The sequence below is a fragment of the Carex rostrata genome, chromosome 19 (assembly GCF_964058835.1).
Source record: "Carex rostrata chromosome 19, lpCarRost1.2, whole genome shotgun sequence".
Classification (NCBI taxonomy): domain Eukaryota; kingdom Viridiplantae; phylum Streptophyta; class Magnoliopsida; order Poales; family Cyperaceae; genus Carex; species Carex rostrata.
In genome coordinates this window covers 3,004,584-3,024,190 of record NC_135936.1, presented here as the reverse complement: position 1 = coordinate 3,024,190, position 19,607 = coordinate 3,004,584, and the positions used below count along the sequence as shown (strand labels likewise).

General features: G+C 33.7%; 1 protein-coding gene across 3 annotated transcripts; it reads left to right on the top strand.

The window, feature by feature from the left end:
• The first annotated feature begins 8,309 nt into the window (after positions 1 to 8,309).
• LOC144571296 (serine/threonine protein phosphatase 2A 55 kDa regulatory subunit B beta isoform-like) lies at positions 8,310 to 19,607 on the top strand. 3 transcript variants are annotated; one of them, XM_078320532.1, is made up of 14 exons: positions 8,310 to 8,735; positions 10,532 to 10,638; positions 11,213 to 11,308; positions 12,184 to 12,303; positions 12,982 to 13,149; positions 14,618 to 14,709; positions 14,898 to 15,016; positions 15,470 to 15,593; positions 16,408 to 16,531; positions 16,834 to 16,902; positions 16,985 to 17,076; positions 17,416 to 17,493; positions 17,947 to 18,008; positions 18,934 to 19,607. In XM_078320532.1, exons 1-14 carry the CDS (start codon positions 8,615 to 8,617, stop codon positions 19,068 to 19,070), a joined length of 1,509 nt encoding a protein of 502 aa, XP_078176658.1. In that variant the 5' UTR covers positions 8,310 to 8,614; the 3' UTR covers positions 19,071 to 19,607. The 3 variants fall into 3 exon arrangements, with proteins under 3 accessions (XP_078176658.1, XP_078176657.1, XP_078176659.1); XM_078320531.1 differs by having other exon boundaries at positions 8,331 to 8,735; positions 12,982 to 13,152; XM_078320533.1 differs by lacking the exon at positions 18,934 to 19,607 and having other exon boundaries at positions 8,331 to 8,735; positions 12,982 to 13,152; positions 17,902 to 17,950.

The window sequence follows — 19,607 nt, the reverse complement described above, 5'->3', positions numbered from 1 at the left end:
TTTAGTGTAAAAATAATATTATTCGGATTAGTTAAAATGTTGTTTGGATTATATATTCGAAATAGTGAATAACTGTAAGGGGAAAAATAGTGTTAACAATATGCTAATTGAAAGGAAAAAAAGATAAGTGGGATCTCAAACGAATTCTCACATAGTAGAGTATTAAATGACATATATATATATTTTTTTATCTTTTTTACATATTTTTATAAAAAAAATAATTATACAAACTAACATATTAAATAGGGGAAATTAGATCAATGCCACCCCAAAACTTCAAATTTAGAAATATGCCACCCCAAAGTTTTGATTTTGTTAAATGCTACTCCAAATCTCACTTATTAAGATCCATGCCACTAATACAATATGAATGTATAATTTTAATTTAACAATTTACATAATAATTGAAGTTACCAAAATAACCTTGAACCAAAACCCTCCTCTCCGCTCCAACAGATGATATGAAACAGATCGCTATGGAACAAATGAAGGCGACAAAGAGAATTGATTAACGCCAACCCTAACTCGCCTCCTCTTCGTTGGCCTCCACCTTCGGCCCGCCTCCTCTCCACCGTCCTCTCCACTTCGCCTTCCTCTCCACTCCCTCTCCTCTCCGCCCTTCCTCTCCTCTCCGTCCTTCCTCTCTTTATGTAAAGGTAATATCATGACATATTGGTCGAAACAGAATTCGACTACTATTGCACTAACTTTGGCTTGAGAAGCAATAGTGTAGTATCTGTTAAAAGAACAACTATTCAGAAGCAACTCGTACATTTGTGTTGTAACTAGTGAAGCCAGAAATTTATAAGTCTAATCTATACAAGTCAGTCATTCAAGATGCCTCAACAATAGTTCCTCATATTCTGGGATTCATTCAAAATATACTAAAAAAACAAGGATTCATTCAGAAATTTACACAGGCAACAAGGAGTCATTCAAAATAGCATACACAAGCAACAAGGATTCATTCAGAAATTTACAAAAAAACAAACAACTACTACTATTTCTCAGCCATGTTCCTTGAATGTAATGTATCATCACAACTAGTACTACTATTACTTGCATATTATTGCAATAAATATACCAATCATCACAACTAAAATCATAAAAATCATAGCAACAAGTAACTTAATCTGATTCGCTAATGCAACAAGTTGGGGAGTTTGATTGTTGATTTCTCGCATATCGTCCAATCGAGTTTCGTTTATGCCTCATACTCCTCCCATATGAAATGCCTCCAAACCCCTACGCAATGTCACAACTCCTAATTCGCTAAGAAATGCCTCGTACTCGTTCTCCCACATCTAGAACTTGCATTTTGGCATCCGCTGTTATTTCAAAAAAATAAAATAAAAAACAATTAGAAATAAGTGGGAGTTCTAATTCCTTTTTGTACCCATATATAAGTGGGAGCTCTTGAACTAGAATTGCCATACCTGATCCTCATGCTGTTCTAATACTGGTATAAACCAAGCAAAGGTCTAAATGAAATGAAACATTGAGATCCAAAGAACCCAAATTTGGTATGCCAATGTATTCGTTACACAAATTTGGTATGCCATTATTTTATTTTGTTTTATATTTGTTTCATTGCTTTTAAAAAAAAAGTAGACTATGAAAAGCTACTGGCAACAAAATAAAAACAACAATCACAATAAAAATATATTATAACCCAATGACTAAATTAAAAAAAAAAGATTAAAATGATCATAAATTGTGTTAAAAAGGAAGCTAATGCCTGGTTTGTTACTGCCCCTTGTAGTAATGCCTGGTTTGAGACTGCATAGAAAAACTAGTTGTAGTTCTGAGAAGAATGTATTTCTGGTAACAAAATGTCCTAAAAACAATGATCAAAACCAACGTCTTAAAAGACCAGCCTCTTAATTGACTATACAAAGAAACAAGCAATAGTTGACACATGTCATCTTAAAAAAATGCATCAAGCTTTATTATAACAAGCATTTTGCTTTAGTAATGTGTATATAGCTATTTTAGCACTTATTTCTTGTAAGCATGGCAGTTTTTTGAGGGATCAGAAAGCTGACTATATCTTACCAGTACGCAAATTTTTCCAATAACAATATATCAAGAACTGAACTAAGGCCATTTATTATTAGTCAGCAGGTTTAATTGGAGATTAACCCCTCCCCACACAAAAATTCAAGCAAGAAAGGTAAGCATTACTGCTTTCGTTATCTGCTTCCTATTTCCGAATTTTAAATTGTTTATGATCAAACTTAATGAAAACTATTTGGAAATTTGCTGTGAAGTGGAACTTGAAATTGCTTAACACATATTGTATCTCTAGTTTATTGTGTGTGCATTACTAGTACCATCAATTTCATTGTCAACCCACAATTCGCAATACCCAAAAAATTGAGATTAGAACACGGTACCGTTTTATTAGCCAAGCATTTGTAGAACACCTTCCCTGGATTGTCGTCTGTACCGCTCACGAGCCTTAGCAATTACTTCCCGCAGTCCGGGCACCTCATACTCGGCAAGGAGGAATCGCTTGGGTGGTTGCGACTGGGAGGAGAGGCGGACGACAACAACTAGACGGGGTGGCGGCGACTGGGAGGAGAGGCTCGACGGAACTTCTTTTCGCCTGGGAAGAGAGGATGCGGAAAGAACGACGGGTGAGGGTTTTGTACTGTTTAACCTATCAAATTTGGATCGGATCATACCCATTAAAGGTGTAGAAATGAAAGGGTGAGGGTATTTGTGGAATATACAAAAATACCATTCAAAATACAACATTTTATGTTTATTTTTTATTACAAATGTATAATAATTTGGTATTGGTGGCATGGATCTTAATAAGTGAGATTTGGAGTGGCATTTAACAAAATCAAAACTTTGGAGTGACATATTTCTAAATCTGAAGTTTTGAGGTGGCATGGATCTAATTTCTCCTATTAAATAACAAATAATATTCCTTAAATGATATTGAAAGAATAGAAAGAAATGAAGACATGGCCAATCAATTATCAATCAATTCAAAATTCCTTAAATGACATTTAAAAAATAAAAATAAATCATGACCAATCCTAAAAAGATGATACAATTTGCATATGAATAGTATGTGCGGTGAATACATGTCGAAATAAATTCAGACTTCTTCGCGTAAACAAACATCAAATAGATGCATGAGATCATAATATTTGATCTAAGAACTAATATTCAATATGAAATTTCATCTTTTAATTAAAGCCGTTAGCGAATCAGGACATCTATATACTTAATATAAGAATGAAGATAAATCAATCTTGGAGCAAATTCCTAGATTTTTACGCAAAAAATAATTAGATTAGGATTTCGATTATATTTACAACAATTTCTTTAGCAATCACAATTACCAATCCAATTCTTAATAAAAAAAATGAATTTTAATGTAAATATAGTTTTTAATCTAAATACATTTATCAAATTTGATGGCAATTGAGAATCAATTTTGTATCCATAAAACAAATTGAGAAAATAGAAAGTAAGATTTATCAATATTAATACCTGAACAAACAAAATCCTAAATTGCAGTAATTTGATACAAGATGTATTTAAATTATAAACAAGAAAATATAATCACGATTGCAGTGGTTCACCTTAAATGAGTTTGATTTGAAACAATATTCAAGAATTATTTAAAGCTGTTATCGATTCAATTGTTTTAGTCAATGTATTTGGTTTTCATATTAATGAAAATCGGTGGATGAGTACACGCGCTGAATTCCGCTGCTCTCAAAATAGGAGAGCAGAATTCTGCTATTCAAAACCTAACCGTTCATCTGTGTTAAGATTCGTGCATAAAAAAATTCAATGGTTAAATTTTAAATAGCAGGCTCTTGCTCTCCTATTTGGAGAGGAGCGGAGTACAATTCTTTCAAAAAAAAGATTCAATTGTTTTAGAGCAATTTGATTATTTCGTGATACCCCTCGCCATTCCATGCATAGAAGGTAACGATGACAAAGCAATTACAGCTTGCATAAAGCCATAAATATAAAAAATCTTTCTAAAAGTCATATTGTGTCGTGCACGATCAGTTCTAAAAGCAATTTTGGATCGAACGGCCAAGATAAATACCATGGATTGTTTTTCTATCGTCAATTCGTCATTATGGCAACGGAAACGAATTTATTGGTGCAGCCAATATATATAAATATAAAAAGTAAAAATATTTTCGTATTTTAATTATAGATAAATTAACAAGAAAATATTGCGTGTCACGAAACGAGTTTAAGGACTTACATGATACATTTTTGTCACCTTAATTCATAGTATTAGAATTATTATTTTGATTTCACTTCGAAAAGAATAACATTTATTTCATAATAAATTAAATTTTTACAACAATAATTTCTATAAAAAATTACGATCAAGTAGATTTTAGAGGAAAATAAATGTTTTTTTTTTCTAAACTCTAAAAATATTTTATAGTAAAAGACAACACGTTTAATCACAGAAATTAATAAAAATAATACAAGCATATTTTTTAAAATACGAAGATAGAATGAGAAAATATGTATTTGTGGATCAAAATTTATGAGAGTGTCGATGAGCAAAAAGAAAAATACATTAAATATTTGGAGGGAGGAGTGGAGACAACCAAAAAAGTATGAAGAGTAAATTGGGAGAAAAAATAAATTATATGGGTGGGACGGTGGGTTTGAGGTGTTTTGTCAATAAATCTTGAGAGAGGATATTTTGATCTGATAGAATATAAATTGCAGACTTCGATCCATTAATACATATTGTCAGTCAATCAAATAAAGACTGCAAGATCCATATTTATTTTCAAAAGAAGATTGCCAGAACACAACGCAGACGAATCAGTATCACCCTAGGTACCTGAGGTGCAAGTGGTGAATCTGGACCGTTCATTTCACTTGGCACGAATCTCAAAGCAGAACCCCTAGCCCTCAACAAGCACCGGATTGCGTTGAAATTGATATGAGCGGTCCATTTTTTTCAATTACAGCTCTGATACCTGAGGGGACATGGACTCAACGCAAACGCAGCCAATAAAATAAGAAAGCAGATCACCTGCCCTCCGGGGTGCACGAAAATCCTGCCCCCTCAATCACTGCAGCTGGGGCCGGTCACTGTTAATTTTTGAGTTTGGGGCCCACTAACAGTGACTCTGGAGGCAGGAATTTCCTGCCTCCAGAGGGACAGAGAATTCGATCTCATAAAATAACAGGAGAAAACAGCTTAAAAAAGTAATCTCCAAACAGCAAAGCTACACTAACATACAACTACATCTCGTAGTTATCCAGATAAAGCTTGAGCTTGCTGATGTTTTTATCTGAAACAAGACTTAAGTTGTAAACTTCTTTTGTGCGAATCTGACCAAGTGTAAAATCATGCAAAAATGCTAACTCCTAGTCATGTTAGCAAGTAAAATTTAGTTTATCTACTTATTCAGGATCAGGTTCTCTGAATCAGAAAATGAGTCCAGATCTGCTCAATTTTGAGTTCGGTCCGAACCATCCGATCTGAATCCGGATCAATCCGGTCTGAGATAGAATGCACAAACCCTTTAATATTTGTGTCAAAACAGATCTGATGGTATGGATCTAAGCTCAAAATTGAAGTTACTTTAGGTGATATGAATTCTCAGAAAATACAAATCAACAGTGCGAAAAAGGTCAGAAAGGAGTGTCGAATGTTTGGCTTTAATTTAACTCTGGAAAATGTGCAAAACAATCCTCAGGAATATTTGCAAATGTTACAATTCTAATTTCTAAGTTGGGTGTATTCCAAATTTCAACAAAACACGCAGAGAATGAATTCAAGAGAAGCCATTGCCGGTCCGTCTCCAAGATCCAATGTGTGGAACTATCCAAAGAAAAAAAATAATCCAGAATTTGAGCTAAAAGAAAGATTACATTCTAATATAAAAACATTTGTCAATTGGTTGTTCAAAAACGATGCGGTATAAAGAATTAAAATTTATTATCAGATAATTTGAATATGTCATACATCGTATGGGGCTCCTAATTGGTTAAAGTCACGAGAAAACATGTTAAATGTGTTGTGAATGTATTTTGGAAAAATTGAATGCTCAATAGCTATTATATCATTTAAAATTAGCACAGGTGAACATAAGTCCGAATTTGTGATAATATATATATTTTTTTTGGTAAAACGTTCGTAGGCTTTAGATTAGATCATGAACATTCAGTACATCGATATTACATTATTGAGCAAGCAACACTCAGAGGGTATGTAAATTACATAAGCAACTCTTTGTAGTCTAGCTAAACCGGGCAGTTGGTGAACCTGTATACTTTGATCCCTCTGAATATATTGATGGGCCAATTTGTGATAATATTTCAGACCATATTTCAGTTTTGAGATCCTAGAATCTGAAATGCCGAATAAATTAAAAATATTAACAAATTTACACTGCGCTATAAAAATGCATCCAAACAGTTATGCATAATATTTGATCTATGTTTCCTTAATATGCACAAATAAATTTAATAGTGTTCGGCAACAATAAAACTGAGAATATTCAAGACTGAAATATGTGGAACAATACAACAGTTATACATAACGTAGTGTTTTTTTTTTTTTTTTTTTTCAGTTGACTGCACTTGTGTTCGGCTTCGTGGAATGGATCCAATTTCAAGACTGATGAAATATATTACTTACTGGAACTCATCAAGCCTATAAAATAAGATATTCAATCTTCGATGTGAAATATCCTATACAGTTGAAATAGGGAGAGATCTAATTGCAAAGTGGATGGGTTTTATTGTCAAATTCACTTTCTTACGATTTTTTTTTTTAAATAGAACTAAATAAAATAGTTTAAACAAAATCAGTATAGAAATTTTAGAAATTACAAAACGGTGGAGGAAGAATGAATGAATAAATAAATGGTAAAAATTTATCAAATGAGTCCATAAATCATCTTCCACCGTAGCAGTACCACAGTGGAGTTTTTTTTGTAACTTTTAAACGCTTTGTACTTATTTAGTTATATTTTTAAAGAAAAATCCCTCTATTATACCATTCTCTATTCATCATTAATGATATATTTCACTCAATCTAAGGAGTTCGTATCCTCTCAGGTATTGCAGAGGATTACCCTCACTTTACGTTGGGTCACCATAGGGGGGCAGATTATTGGGCTTTGAGATTCGTGCCAAGTTAAAAAGAACGGTCCATATCTAGTAATTGTAAAAGATTTCCTTATCAGGTATTGGAGAGGATGTGAATTCCAATCTAAGTAAGTTGGTTTGGTGGGAGGAAAAAAAGATAAATAGATTACTAGGTTCTATTCCAGCCGAATAAGAAATAAGTCTAGTGGAATTATTAAAAAAATAAAATTAAGTTTGAACTTTTGCAATTAATACTTACTTTTTACAAATAAGTCCTTTTTCTATTTCTTAATTAACAAATTCTCATCCTATGAAGAGGTGGAATAAGATGAATTAATTTTTTTTTTAAAAGATAAAATTGTCTCATTTATTAAAATATTATTTCACACATCCATCTCCAATCCAACAAACTAAAAAAGCTTGGAATTCTATTCGGAATTTTACTTTTCCTTTCTCCTTTATCTGTTCACTATTCCATCTACAGCCGAACAGGCCTACTGTCTGTTCGACAGTCTTTTTACTCGCTTCCATTATAGTCTTCTAGCTTTGCGGAATGCGTACCTAGTGAATTGTTTTTTTGCAACTTTCGAATCAACCTAGATTTGACGATGCCTATGTTTGTTGAAGTGATTTCTCAAAGTATATAGCATATTCTGATCAACAGATAAAACAATAAGAATTCTATCCACACGCTTTTCTCAGCATGATACAACTTGACAGCTCTTTATATCTCTCGTCCCTTCCTCCAAATATCTAATTGTTCACGAGCTTCCCAAAGCTCGTATTATATGAATTATGGCCATCTTACAAATTGGCACGTGGCTTTCTTCTACAGAAATAAGGTACAATATTTGATAAAACCATAAGTTTCTTGCTTTAACGCCTTTGACGATCTACCATTTGTGTTGTGCTGGACATTATTTCACTATGTGGATAAATAATCCTTGGCTCAAATTAAGCAGAACTAAGTTGACTTTTATATTCTTTCAATAAACGGCCTTTAAAATATGTTTCTAAATTCAGTTCCCAAAATTATGCAAAAATCGATGGGCCGTGGCCCGGAGGGGACTAAATTCTATTGGGCCACGTTACTATACCCGCACAGCACTCAGAGGTTTCAGGCTCTCAGCAAAAGAGGATGGACAGGCTTCAATGATTACGATTAAATACGAGAGAAAAGCAGCGAAAAATAAGAAAAGCTTGCGAAAAATAGAAAAAAATAGAAACAGCCACAACACAACCCTCCCTCTCTCGCTCGCCCCCCCTCGAGAGAAGACAATAGAGACGTAAGCAAGAGAGAGAAAACAGAGAAAGAAAGAGAGAGATAGAGAGAGGACACAACACCTCCTTTACATTATTCCCCTTTTTCTCTCAGAATCTCTCTCAGTTTCACGCCTCAACTATCAATTCATCAGTTGTTAGCACAAATCGGGTGAAGCCATGGGCATATAAGGCGTTTAAATCTTCGTCTTTGGATGATCTCTCCTTGGATCCGTACAGTTGCGAGATGAATCCGAAGGCGGCGGACGTGGCTGAATGTGGGCCGTCTGATTCGCCGCCCCTGCCGCTCGATTGGAGGTTCTCCCAGGTCTTTGGCGAGCGTACGGCTGGAGAAGAAGTACAGGAAGGTACCTATATTCCTTTCCATTGTCAGTATTATTTGAGATCCGCAGCATCTTTTTTGGTTGAAGTTAATTTTTCCGAGAGTGCTTTCTAGGTTGTTTTTTATTGGCTTGAAAATTTACGCTGATATGATTGGATGCTATTTGAATCTTGAGAGAGAAGCTACGGTGAGCTGTAAATTTGGAGAATTTGTAACTTCTAAATTGAGAGACTAGTTAGTGGATAGATGCATATTGTTTGCAACTTGTGTTGACTTGGGTTTGCTAGCTAGATTCCTTGTAGTGAACTCGACTTGAGATAATCTAGTGGACTTGAGTTGAGATAACCCGTGTAAATTCACAGGATAGTTGTTCAACAGTGTTGGCATGAAATTGTAAGTTTCTTATACATAAGGCAATGGTCATATTAGCTATAAATTGTAAGCTTGATATATTAGTAAGCTGATTATGTTTTCATGATGGGATCAAAGGTTGTTTTTCATTAGGTAATGGTTAGATTTATATAGTCCTAATGTTCATCTAAATTTTTTTATGTAAACTCTCTTATGTAAGAAAACTTTTGGTGCGGTGAATAGGGAAAAAACAGCAAAATAATTTTCTCAACTGAGTTTAGTGAATTTGGCTGCATGACACTGACTACTGAATTAATTTCTAAACTCATAATTGGTTTCTGTTGAATGAAATCAGTGGGGGGATACTCCACTTTCTTCACAAAAAAAGTTTCTTAACTCGTAATTTGGTTTGCATTCAATTATGGATGTGACTGCTATTTATTAATGGTACGTTTGGATGAAACAAAGAATAGAGCTAATCTCAAGTTTGAGAATAGTAGCTAACCCAACTTTTGGTTGGGTTAGTAGAATAGTGAGCTAATCCATATAAGACAAACAAAGAATAGTGGGTTAGTGCTATTCTTGCTCCATCCAAACATCGAATAGCTCAAAAGAATAGTGCTATTCTTGTTCCATCGAATAGCTCAAAAGAATGATGAGTTATCAACATATTTTTTATTTTTGGGCCTGCTTCTTGTTGGTACAACCAGTACTATGTGTGTTTATTGTCTGATACGTGGATGATCTACCCTAGATTCCATGCATGCAACAAGAGAGAAGTGGATAAAAGAGTTTCATTCGCTACATTTGAAAAGGAACAGTTGCAATTAGTTTATTGTTGTTTTTTCTCATTGCATTTATATATTGTCTGATACGTGTAAGATAAAGAAGGGGATGAAAGAATTCATTTGGTTCCTTCAAAGAGGGACACTTGTGATTCTCCTGTTTCTTCCGAAGTAATTTGGTATATTAGTCAGTTGTCATTTTCCACTTTGCAATTTGTCGGTTATAAATTGATGCTTGACCAATCAATTTCTGTGACAAAATCTCTGAATTTCCTTTCTCAATTGTTCACGTGCAATCATTACGAGTGCCTTTTATTTATTTGATCATTCAAAGCTGATCAATGCTGCATAATGTTGCAAAACAGAGCTATGTGAGTGTGTGTTTCATTTTTAAAAGCTTGCTTTTACAATTATTGTACTGCCAAATTCAACAACACAGCTGATCATTACAAGTGCCTTTTATTTTGTGAAAAAAGGCCATCTCGGTGGCAAAAGCAATGCAAGCTTGTGTGTGCTCTTGTAGAACTATAACATGCATATAGTCAAGTTCCAAAATAGCTGCTTTAGATAACCTAAGAATGCAGTTTCACAATTATAATTATGCTATTGTTTTGACATCTTTTGACTTTTATAAGTAAATGATTGCATGTCTTACTTTATTCCTTATTTTTATCTTTTGACGCAGTTGACATAATATCTGCAATAGAGTTTGACAAATCTGGTGACCATCTTGCCACTGGAGACCGAGGTGGCCGTGTGGTCTTGTTTGAAAGGACCGATAATTTCAGGGATGTAAGTGTGACATTATTTCACAATTCTAATTTATTTTATCATGTCATCAATGAAGTGCAGAGTTATCCATAGAAGAAAGATTTGGCACGTGGCTCCAAAATACTGTAATATCTTATTGTTTACCCTTGGAAATCGAGATTTACCTCCAATACCTATTCACCTTAGGAAGTATCCGACCAATCTTTCCAATCCTACATCAAGAGCACCCAAAATGTCCTTTAATCCAAATAGCATGGCACCAAATATCCTTTCTCCCAATTATGTGGTCGGAAACAGATGGGGAAGAGTAATTTCGGGCCTTTGCCAAAGATAATTCTTCTTTTTAGTGCGAACATATCCCATGTTTCTTTGGGTGCATGCATGATTTTGTGGGGCAGGGGGGGCACTGCCCCACAACTTAATAATTTGCAAAATTATGCTTACCTTTGCTATGGGTTTTTATAAAAAATAGGTTGAAATATATGCTTGTTATTCAGAATAATTGTAAGATTATCATTCTATGGAATTTCCTGTCTCTGCTTCTGTTTATGTGCTGGTTTAATATATATATATATCTTTTTGTTTTGTTCTATAGAATGAAGATAGAAGGGAATTGGAGAGGCAAGATTATTCGACCAATAGACATCCTGAATTCCGTTACAAGACGGAATTTCAGAGCCATGAACCTGAGGTACTCCTTTAGTACTAATTTTTAAATCATACCTCAGCACAATGACTAAAATGCAAGAGCATCTGTGTGTTATAATTATCCCAAGACTTCTCTGTAGTTAATATTCTTCATAATTGATAATTTGCATAAATGCCCAAGCTTTTTACGGACATAAATTCTTGGATACCTTCATGTTTCTTACATAACTATATCCTGATACTTGAAATTGTCAGCGACCTCATAATTTGTATTTGCATGCATCCCCTCAAATAGTCATAAGTGCCCGACTTATGCCGACTCCCCCCTCAGTTGGACAACCTTATATCCTGACACTGTGGAATTCTCACTGGACCTCATACTTTGATACTTTGATACTTCGATCTTTAGTATCATCATACATAATACTATGCATTTGCTAATGACAAAATGTGAAGTCATTTAACGCATGGTTTTGCTGCACATCAAACAATATGAAATTTTAGGTTGTCTGTGATTATCAATACTATCAAATGATACTTAAATTATACAAAATTTTATAGGTAAGCTGTCTATATGCTAAACATTCCTACAAACAATTATTTTAAATGATCCTAATTTTTCCCTATTTTGCCCATTTGAAATTGAATTGATCTTTGTTTTGTTTATTACCTTGTATACCCTGACGGCTTCTGTCAGATCAACTTCCCTCATAATGTACAGTTAGCTAATCCCCCTTCAGGAAAAGTCAGGATATGATTAACCACTTGGGCATTTATGCTAATGTCTTTTTAGGAAAAGATGGACATGTAAGAGTTATCCTTACAGGTGACGTGATGCACATTTAGGATATTAATCAATTATTGTTCGGTAAAGATTTAATTTTATATGCTTTTTGTGGGATTAAACTTTGTTTTCAGTTTGACTATCTGAAAAGTTTGGAAATAGAAGAGAAAATCAACAAGATTAGATGGTGCCAGACAGCTAACAATGCACTCTTCCTCCTTTCTACAAATGACAAAACCATCAAATACTGGAAGGTTTGTGTTAATTTTGGGATTTCGTTGTTTGAAAAAAAAAAGATGTGCATCTAAGGCCTAATGTGAGCCTAGTTAAATCGTGGAGTTAAAGTGTGAATTAAGCCTGAATGGTATGCTACCTTTTCAAAAATATTCATGAAATTGAAGCTTGTCCTATGTCAAGCAATTGTTCATATCCAACCGGTGCATTAAGCCTCAGAAGAATGGTTTTTGTATCAACCCTCCAATTTTTTTTAATCCAAAAAAGACAAATAAATAAGAGTACGAAATAAAAAAAGGTGAAAAGAAAGTGTCAGCTGACCATCACAACATATCTAGTTGTTTGAAAAAAAAAAGAGATGTGCATCTAAGGCCTAATTGAACCTAGTTAAATCGTGGAGTTAAGTGTGAATTAAGCCTGAATGGTATGGTACCTTTTCAAAAATATTCATGAAATTGAAGCTTGTCCTATGTCAAGCCATTGTTCATACCCAATCGGTGCATTAAGCCTCAGCAGAGTGGTTTTTGTATCAACCCTCAATTTTTTTTTTAATCCAAAAAAGACAAATAAATAAGAGTAAGAAATAAAAAAGGTGAAAAGAAAGTGTCAGCTGACCATTACAACAGATCTAGTTGTCAATCTTTGGTCATATGTTTCCATTTATATATGTAATATTGTTTTATCGTTTTGTACTATAGGTACAAGAAAAGAAGGTGAAGCGGGTCGCAGTTATGAACATGGATTCAACCCAAAATGGAGGTGGCGGGTCAGCTTCCAGCTCTAGAGCCGTGTCTCCCCTACCAAATGGTGGATCCTATGATCCATCATTTCCTCCAGGGGGGCTTCCCTCCTTACGCTTGCCTGTGGTAGTTGTGTTTTACCTGAAACAAATTTAGTCCTTTGACAAACTGAACCTTAATTTAAACTGTGCAAGTTTTGCAAACAACTGCAGCTTATACCAACTTTACAGGTGATTATATTAACACTACTTATCTTTTTATTAACACAACATTATCTAAATATTTTGATATATAGACAATTTTACCCTTCATTAATTATTTCCTTTAAAAACCGCTTCTCTCTCATACTTTAAAAGTTATGTTTATAAAATATGTTATTTTATTTGAATATGTTTCTCTCTCATACATTGATTGTCTTTCCTTGAAAGTTAGATTTATAAAATAGATAAATAGTTTGCCGTATTCGTTATTTGTATATCATTACATTTTTAAGGTTTTTAAAGAGAATACAAGAGTGGAGATATTATTATATTATGAAAATTTATCAACATTGTATATATCGATTTATTTTACCCAGCTCCACAAATTTTATTGACAATCTATTTTATAAAAAAAATATTTTGACAATTTACTTTTAATCTTATTTTCACAAAAATCAATAAAGAAAATAACACGATTACTTCTATAAATTAAACATGAATTGATCATAGAAAAGCATATTGAATGCAAATTATCATGACTAATTTTGACAATCGACTTAAGATTAAATTTTTTAAATAACAATACAATTTAACACTACAATAAAAAAATTGCATCAATCATGCTAAAAAAGAATAAGGTAAATACATACCTTGACTTGACTACTTGAATTGTAATTGATGTATTCTCTTTTGTAAATTATTTAGCTTTATTTATATGAGTTTAATCCACAAGTTAAAATGAATGGGAACGTGCTCAAGTAAAATGAACTATATTCCTAACATGTTTTTGTGATGCACAATATTGAGTTGGTCCAAAAATTTCTTTCGTGTATAATGCAAAATCAGAATAAAGGAAAGAGTATCTGGTAATTATGGAAATCAAATAATTTATAAATGATTACAATATATATTACATTATGAAAAGATATGGAAGCTAGAAAGATATTTGAAGAGGGTTGAAATTGTCCATACATTTAAATTTTAAAAAATATTATTTTAATAAAAAGATTAGTAGTGTTAAGATGCCTACCCCAACTTTACCTCAATTATAACAACTATGCTTCGATCTCAATAGGAAGGTCCAATAACTCTCGGTTGTTCAGCTATGTGTTACTTAAGCCTCCATTTTACTTGCATTGGTATCAGTCTTCTTCGTCCCTCCTGTAGGAATTACTTGTTGTTATATTTCCTTGGTAATTGAACATGGACCGAGGAATTTTCAGTCAATTGCCCCAAGCAACTCTCAATTTCTGATGAAAATTTTGGTTCTTACTTGTTTCTGACCATATAAGTTATATTTTGATGACTACATGTACTAATTGTTGAATCCTTTTGATTGTTGCTTTCGTTCATACTAATTTTTAATCTTGATGATCTTTTGTTATAAAACTTAGGTGACAAACCAAGAGTCAAACCTTGTTGCCAGATGCCGCCGTGTATATGCCCATGCTCATGATTATCACATTAACTCTGTTTCAAATAATAGGTATATTTCTAGTTCTTAATATACACTGTATGTGTTGTGCTTCTTTTTTAGTTTGATTTATTTTTTTGGTTTTTTATGAACCTATAGATGGAATTGCAATATTTTTTTGGGGGTTGACATTTAACTTTGTATTTGTGTTTAATATTTCTTTTCAGTTTGTGGTTTATTTTATTCATTCTAATTTGCAGTGATGGTGAAACATTCATATCTGCTGATGATCTGAGAATTAATTTATGGAATTTGGAAATTAGCAACCAGAGCTTTAACATTGTTGATGTAAAACCTGCAAATATGGAGGACCTCACTGGTACTTCTTATTCTCAAATTATTTTACAAATTGTTGAAATAACATATTTATTGCAGAAAGGGCCTGTTTTATGGAAAATTCACCATCTCATTGGAGAAGTTTAGTGTGCTATCAGCTGATTAAGTATGGAATCTTAAGTAGTTTATTTTTATTAGATGCTACTGAAAAGATTGGAGTGCTCATATGATGTAGAGAGTCTTAATTGAAAGCAGTCGCCATTTAAAATTTGAAAAATACATTAAAGTTAGGCCTAAATTGAGGGGGGGGGGGATTATGAACAAAGATTGCAGGCAATACCCCATTTCAAAAGAAGGCAATTCAATTAAAAAGGGGATGCATATGTCAAATGTAATAACCAAAGACAAATTGATTACAAAAACGGGTAAACTGAGACAAAAGGGTCACTACTAATACTACTAAACTGACTTCCTTTACTTCATTGAAAATTTTCAGAGGTGATAACATGTGCTGAGTTCCACCCTACCCATTGCAATACGCTTGCCTATAGTAGCTCCAAGGGCTCCATCCGCCTCCTTGACCTTAGACAATCGGCTCTATTGGATAACCACTCTAAGTTGTTAGTCTGCTCGACTCAATAATTAATACACAATGACACAAACAACTACGACAATGGACAAAACGGTTATCAAATTAAAAGAAAAAAAAGAAAATTGCAGATATGTTTTCTATAGTATAGATAGGTTGTTTATCAAATTCAGTGCAATTTGGGAATTGTTTGGTGTCTGATCGATCAATTGTTGATTAAATGGAGCAGTTGTTATTAATTTTTCTTCTTCTTCTTCTTCTTATTATTATTATTATTATTTTTATTTTTATTTTTATTATTATTAATATTATTATTATTACTACTACTACTACTACTACTTTATGAAACCACTTGTGATTACCAGTCGGTTTTTAAATTCCAATAAATCGATACATTACCTATCTAAACTATAAAGAAGATATCTGTAATTTTCCTTCTTGTTATTTTGATAACTGTAAGATTGGTTGCCACGGTTGTCAAACAAACTTGCTGCCAATATAACCTATCCTAACATCATACTGATGTGACCTGAATTGATTGTTTATGGGATGTTTTACGTCCTTCTTAAATGTGGTTAGTATTAGGTATGCCTCACTTCGTCCAATTTGTTTAAGAATGTTTTTCCCCTTTGCTTCATCATTTCTGTCAAGATTAAACGGCCAGTTGGGTTACTGTTGTTTGTGAAGCAAATGTGGAATGCATTTCTGGATTTTGCAGGTGTATACACAACCTTTTGCACCTCTACGCAAACACAACATTGGACATATGAGTAACTAGAGGATTACAAGTATCTAAAATTTTGAAGTATCATGAAAAATTAATTCAATTACCAAATTTTTGATAGGTTTGAGGAGCACGAGGCTCCTGGGACAAGATCTTTTTTCACTGAAATAATTGCCTCGATTTCAGACATTAAGTTTGCCAGGGATGGGAGACATATCCTCAGCCGTGACTATATGACTCTCAAGGTTCTTTTTTTTTGTTGTTGTTGTTGTTGTCTTCCTTACTGACTTCTTTCCTAGGTAACCATGCAATGGGTTAAACAATTGTCTCCCTTATTTAAGAGTGACAAGACTAGCTTTGTAATTTGCAAACGCAATTGCTTCACCAGCATCTTGTCACTCTTTTGCATCTGGCATAGTGTAGTTTTGGTTGATAACTTGCTAGGAAAGTTAGAAAATAATGGCATATCTAACATTTGTGTCCAAAAAAACTGCTTTGACATTATATGATTTTTTTAGTGTGAAAAGATTTTCTCTTTGTGCACCAGCTGTGGGATATAAACATGGATTCAGGCCCGGTTGCGACCTTCCAGGTCCATGAGTATTTAAGGCCCAAGGTAAAAAGTTCTTGTATTCATACATTGGTTTGCATCAATAACAATTCAATTTGGTTAATTATTGTTTTTTATACTTTTCTAGCTGTGTGATCTGTATGAGAACGATTCAATCTTTGATAAATTCGAGTGTTGTCTGAGTGGAGACGGGCTTCGGGTTGCTACTGGTTCTTACAGGTAAATACATTCTTCGGCCTTCTGGTACATCTGTATGTATGTCCAATGAATTATACAAATTGTGGTGCTAGAGATGGCAAAGACATGCCAGATTGGCTGGGGTCCAAGTCTGGCTCTGATCTGAGTTGGGTTCAGAAAAAAGTATTAAATAAGCTTAAATCCCTGTGCACCTACATACAAAGTGAATGCGAGTAGACAAGTAATCACTTATCAATGAAATGAAAACCCAATAAAATTGAACCAGCAGTTTTTGATGGTCCTTGGTATTATTATGTTTATATATATATATATAATTTTCTGAAAGAGGTCAATAAATATTTGGTTGAATTTTTGTTTCAGCAATCTTTTCCGAGTATTGGGTTGCTCTCCTGGAAGCACAGAGGCAACAACCTTAGAAGCAAGCAGAAACCCAATGAGGTGACTTTCCTATAATAATCGTATATTTTATTTTCAGAGCTTTGAATTGCACGATGTATCTGTGTAAAATACTAAAAATAGAAAAGCAATAATTAAAAATCCTTTTTTTTATTGCTTGCTTAGTAGGTTTGCCCCCTAGTTGTTTTATTTTTGAGCTGGACTGTGATGTTTGGATGTTTATTAAACCTTAGTTAAGAGTTAATTAAGCAATCTACACACCAAAAGTCAAACAAAATACTAGAGAAAAACAAACCAAACAGAATGCTAAAATCAAGGTCAATTAGTGTATAAGCTGGTCTGAATTTCATCCCAGCTGGTGCATGGTGTTATAATGCTGGCAGAGTCGTTCATTATACATTGGCCGTTAGGCACACAATATTGTGTGATTTTCTTTCTTGTGGGGACTAGATGCTGGATGAATTTTCCTTTTTCTAATACATGATGGATTAACAGGCGTCAGGTTCAGAATGCTACACGGCCAGCAAGATCTTTGATGACTCGGGTTGTCAGAAGAGGCATGTGTTTCTATACTTTTCAATTGCTGTAATATTATTTTTAAACTTTAAAAATAGGGTACTGAAATCAGTGATGGTTGAAGGAGTAACAAAAATGGTAGGGTGATTAACTGGCCAGCTGGTGCATACTGGTAATTATCTTGGTGGAGTACCTGACCTTCCGTTTATGGTATTGGCATACGGTGGGGTAATCCTTGAGTTGGCTTAATTATTTGAAGGTGTTAAAGAATCAGGAGGATTAAAGCTGATATGGGTCTAATCTCACTAAAGGGGGAAAAAGTTATTGAGTCAGCTTAAACAACAAATTTCAACTATTTATCAAGATTTACCTCATGAGTTTATTTGTATAAAAGATCAAGAGGTGAAAATGAATTATTTTAGCTTATCTAGTTCTTAAGAATTTTTTACTTCTTGATCTTAATGCAAAACTAGTTTGAAAAATAAAAAATTAAGAATGTAATGCTTGACTCATGAGTAACATCAAATTCAACGGTTCAATTTCATCATTTGAAGCCAATCTACTGATGATTTTGAGGCTAGGATAACAAATATCCTTGGTGATAGCTTCACTCTATTTTCATGTAACCCCCAACCTATAAATGTTAGAAAGGTATATGTCCTATTCTGTTTTACAAGAACTCCCCAACGTATTAAACAAGTAATTTTTGCTCTAATCAAATTTAAGCTGAAATCAAGCAAGGTATATCTTTGTCTCGTTTATACTCCTAAATGATTGAACGAAATTATTTCTTCACTTCAATCGTTATCTGTTAGCATTTTTTAAACTACTGGGTGTCAGCTGCAAAGGACCAAAAATTTACTGTTTATTCTGGCTAAACTATGTATTGTTTCTTATATGATGAAATACTGGGTTTTGTTTGCAATATTCCTTTTTTGTGTATAACACTACTCACTAATGAAACAGGTGCAGAGAGTTCTGGAGCTGATGTCAATGGGAATGCATATGATTTCACAACCAAGCTACTCCATCTGGCATGGCATCCAACTGAAAATTCAATTGCATGTGCTGCAGCCAATAGTTTGTACATGTATTATGCTTAGAAACCCCTGCCCCCTCCAATCTCATACGGTAAAAAATATTTTGGTGGTTTAATTCTGTGCACTTAAAACTTACTTGACAAAGAATATACCTTTCGTTGTTGGTCGGTTGGTTTTTTGGGGTGGGGGCTTAGTTTGGGGGAGGGGGAGGGGGTAGGGTGGGTTGCAGCTGTTGTTAATGTTGTTCAGTTTAGATGCGGGCCCCTGAAAGCTTGGCAATCCCTTCCAATTCTTTATTAAATGTGCAAATTATTTGATAAAACAAAGCGAGGTGGGAAGTATGTGATTGTAGCTCTCATACAGTCAGTGGTATCAATAGCGGTTTTGCAACCTTTTAACTTCAGACATGGAGATAGAGAAGTTTTTCTTTGGTTTTTGGGTATTTTCTTTTTTATCCTAGCTAATCTGTGTTTAAACAAGGGGATGGCTAATTTGCTTGAAGGGGTGTGTAAGAGTATATATATTCTTTCTCTTTGATTTGTACTAATCAGTGTTGCCAGAATCATTGAAAGATAATCTATTATGTTTCTAGGGGACCAA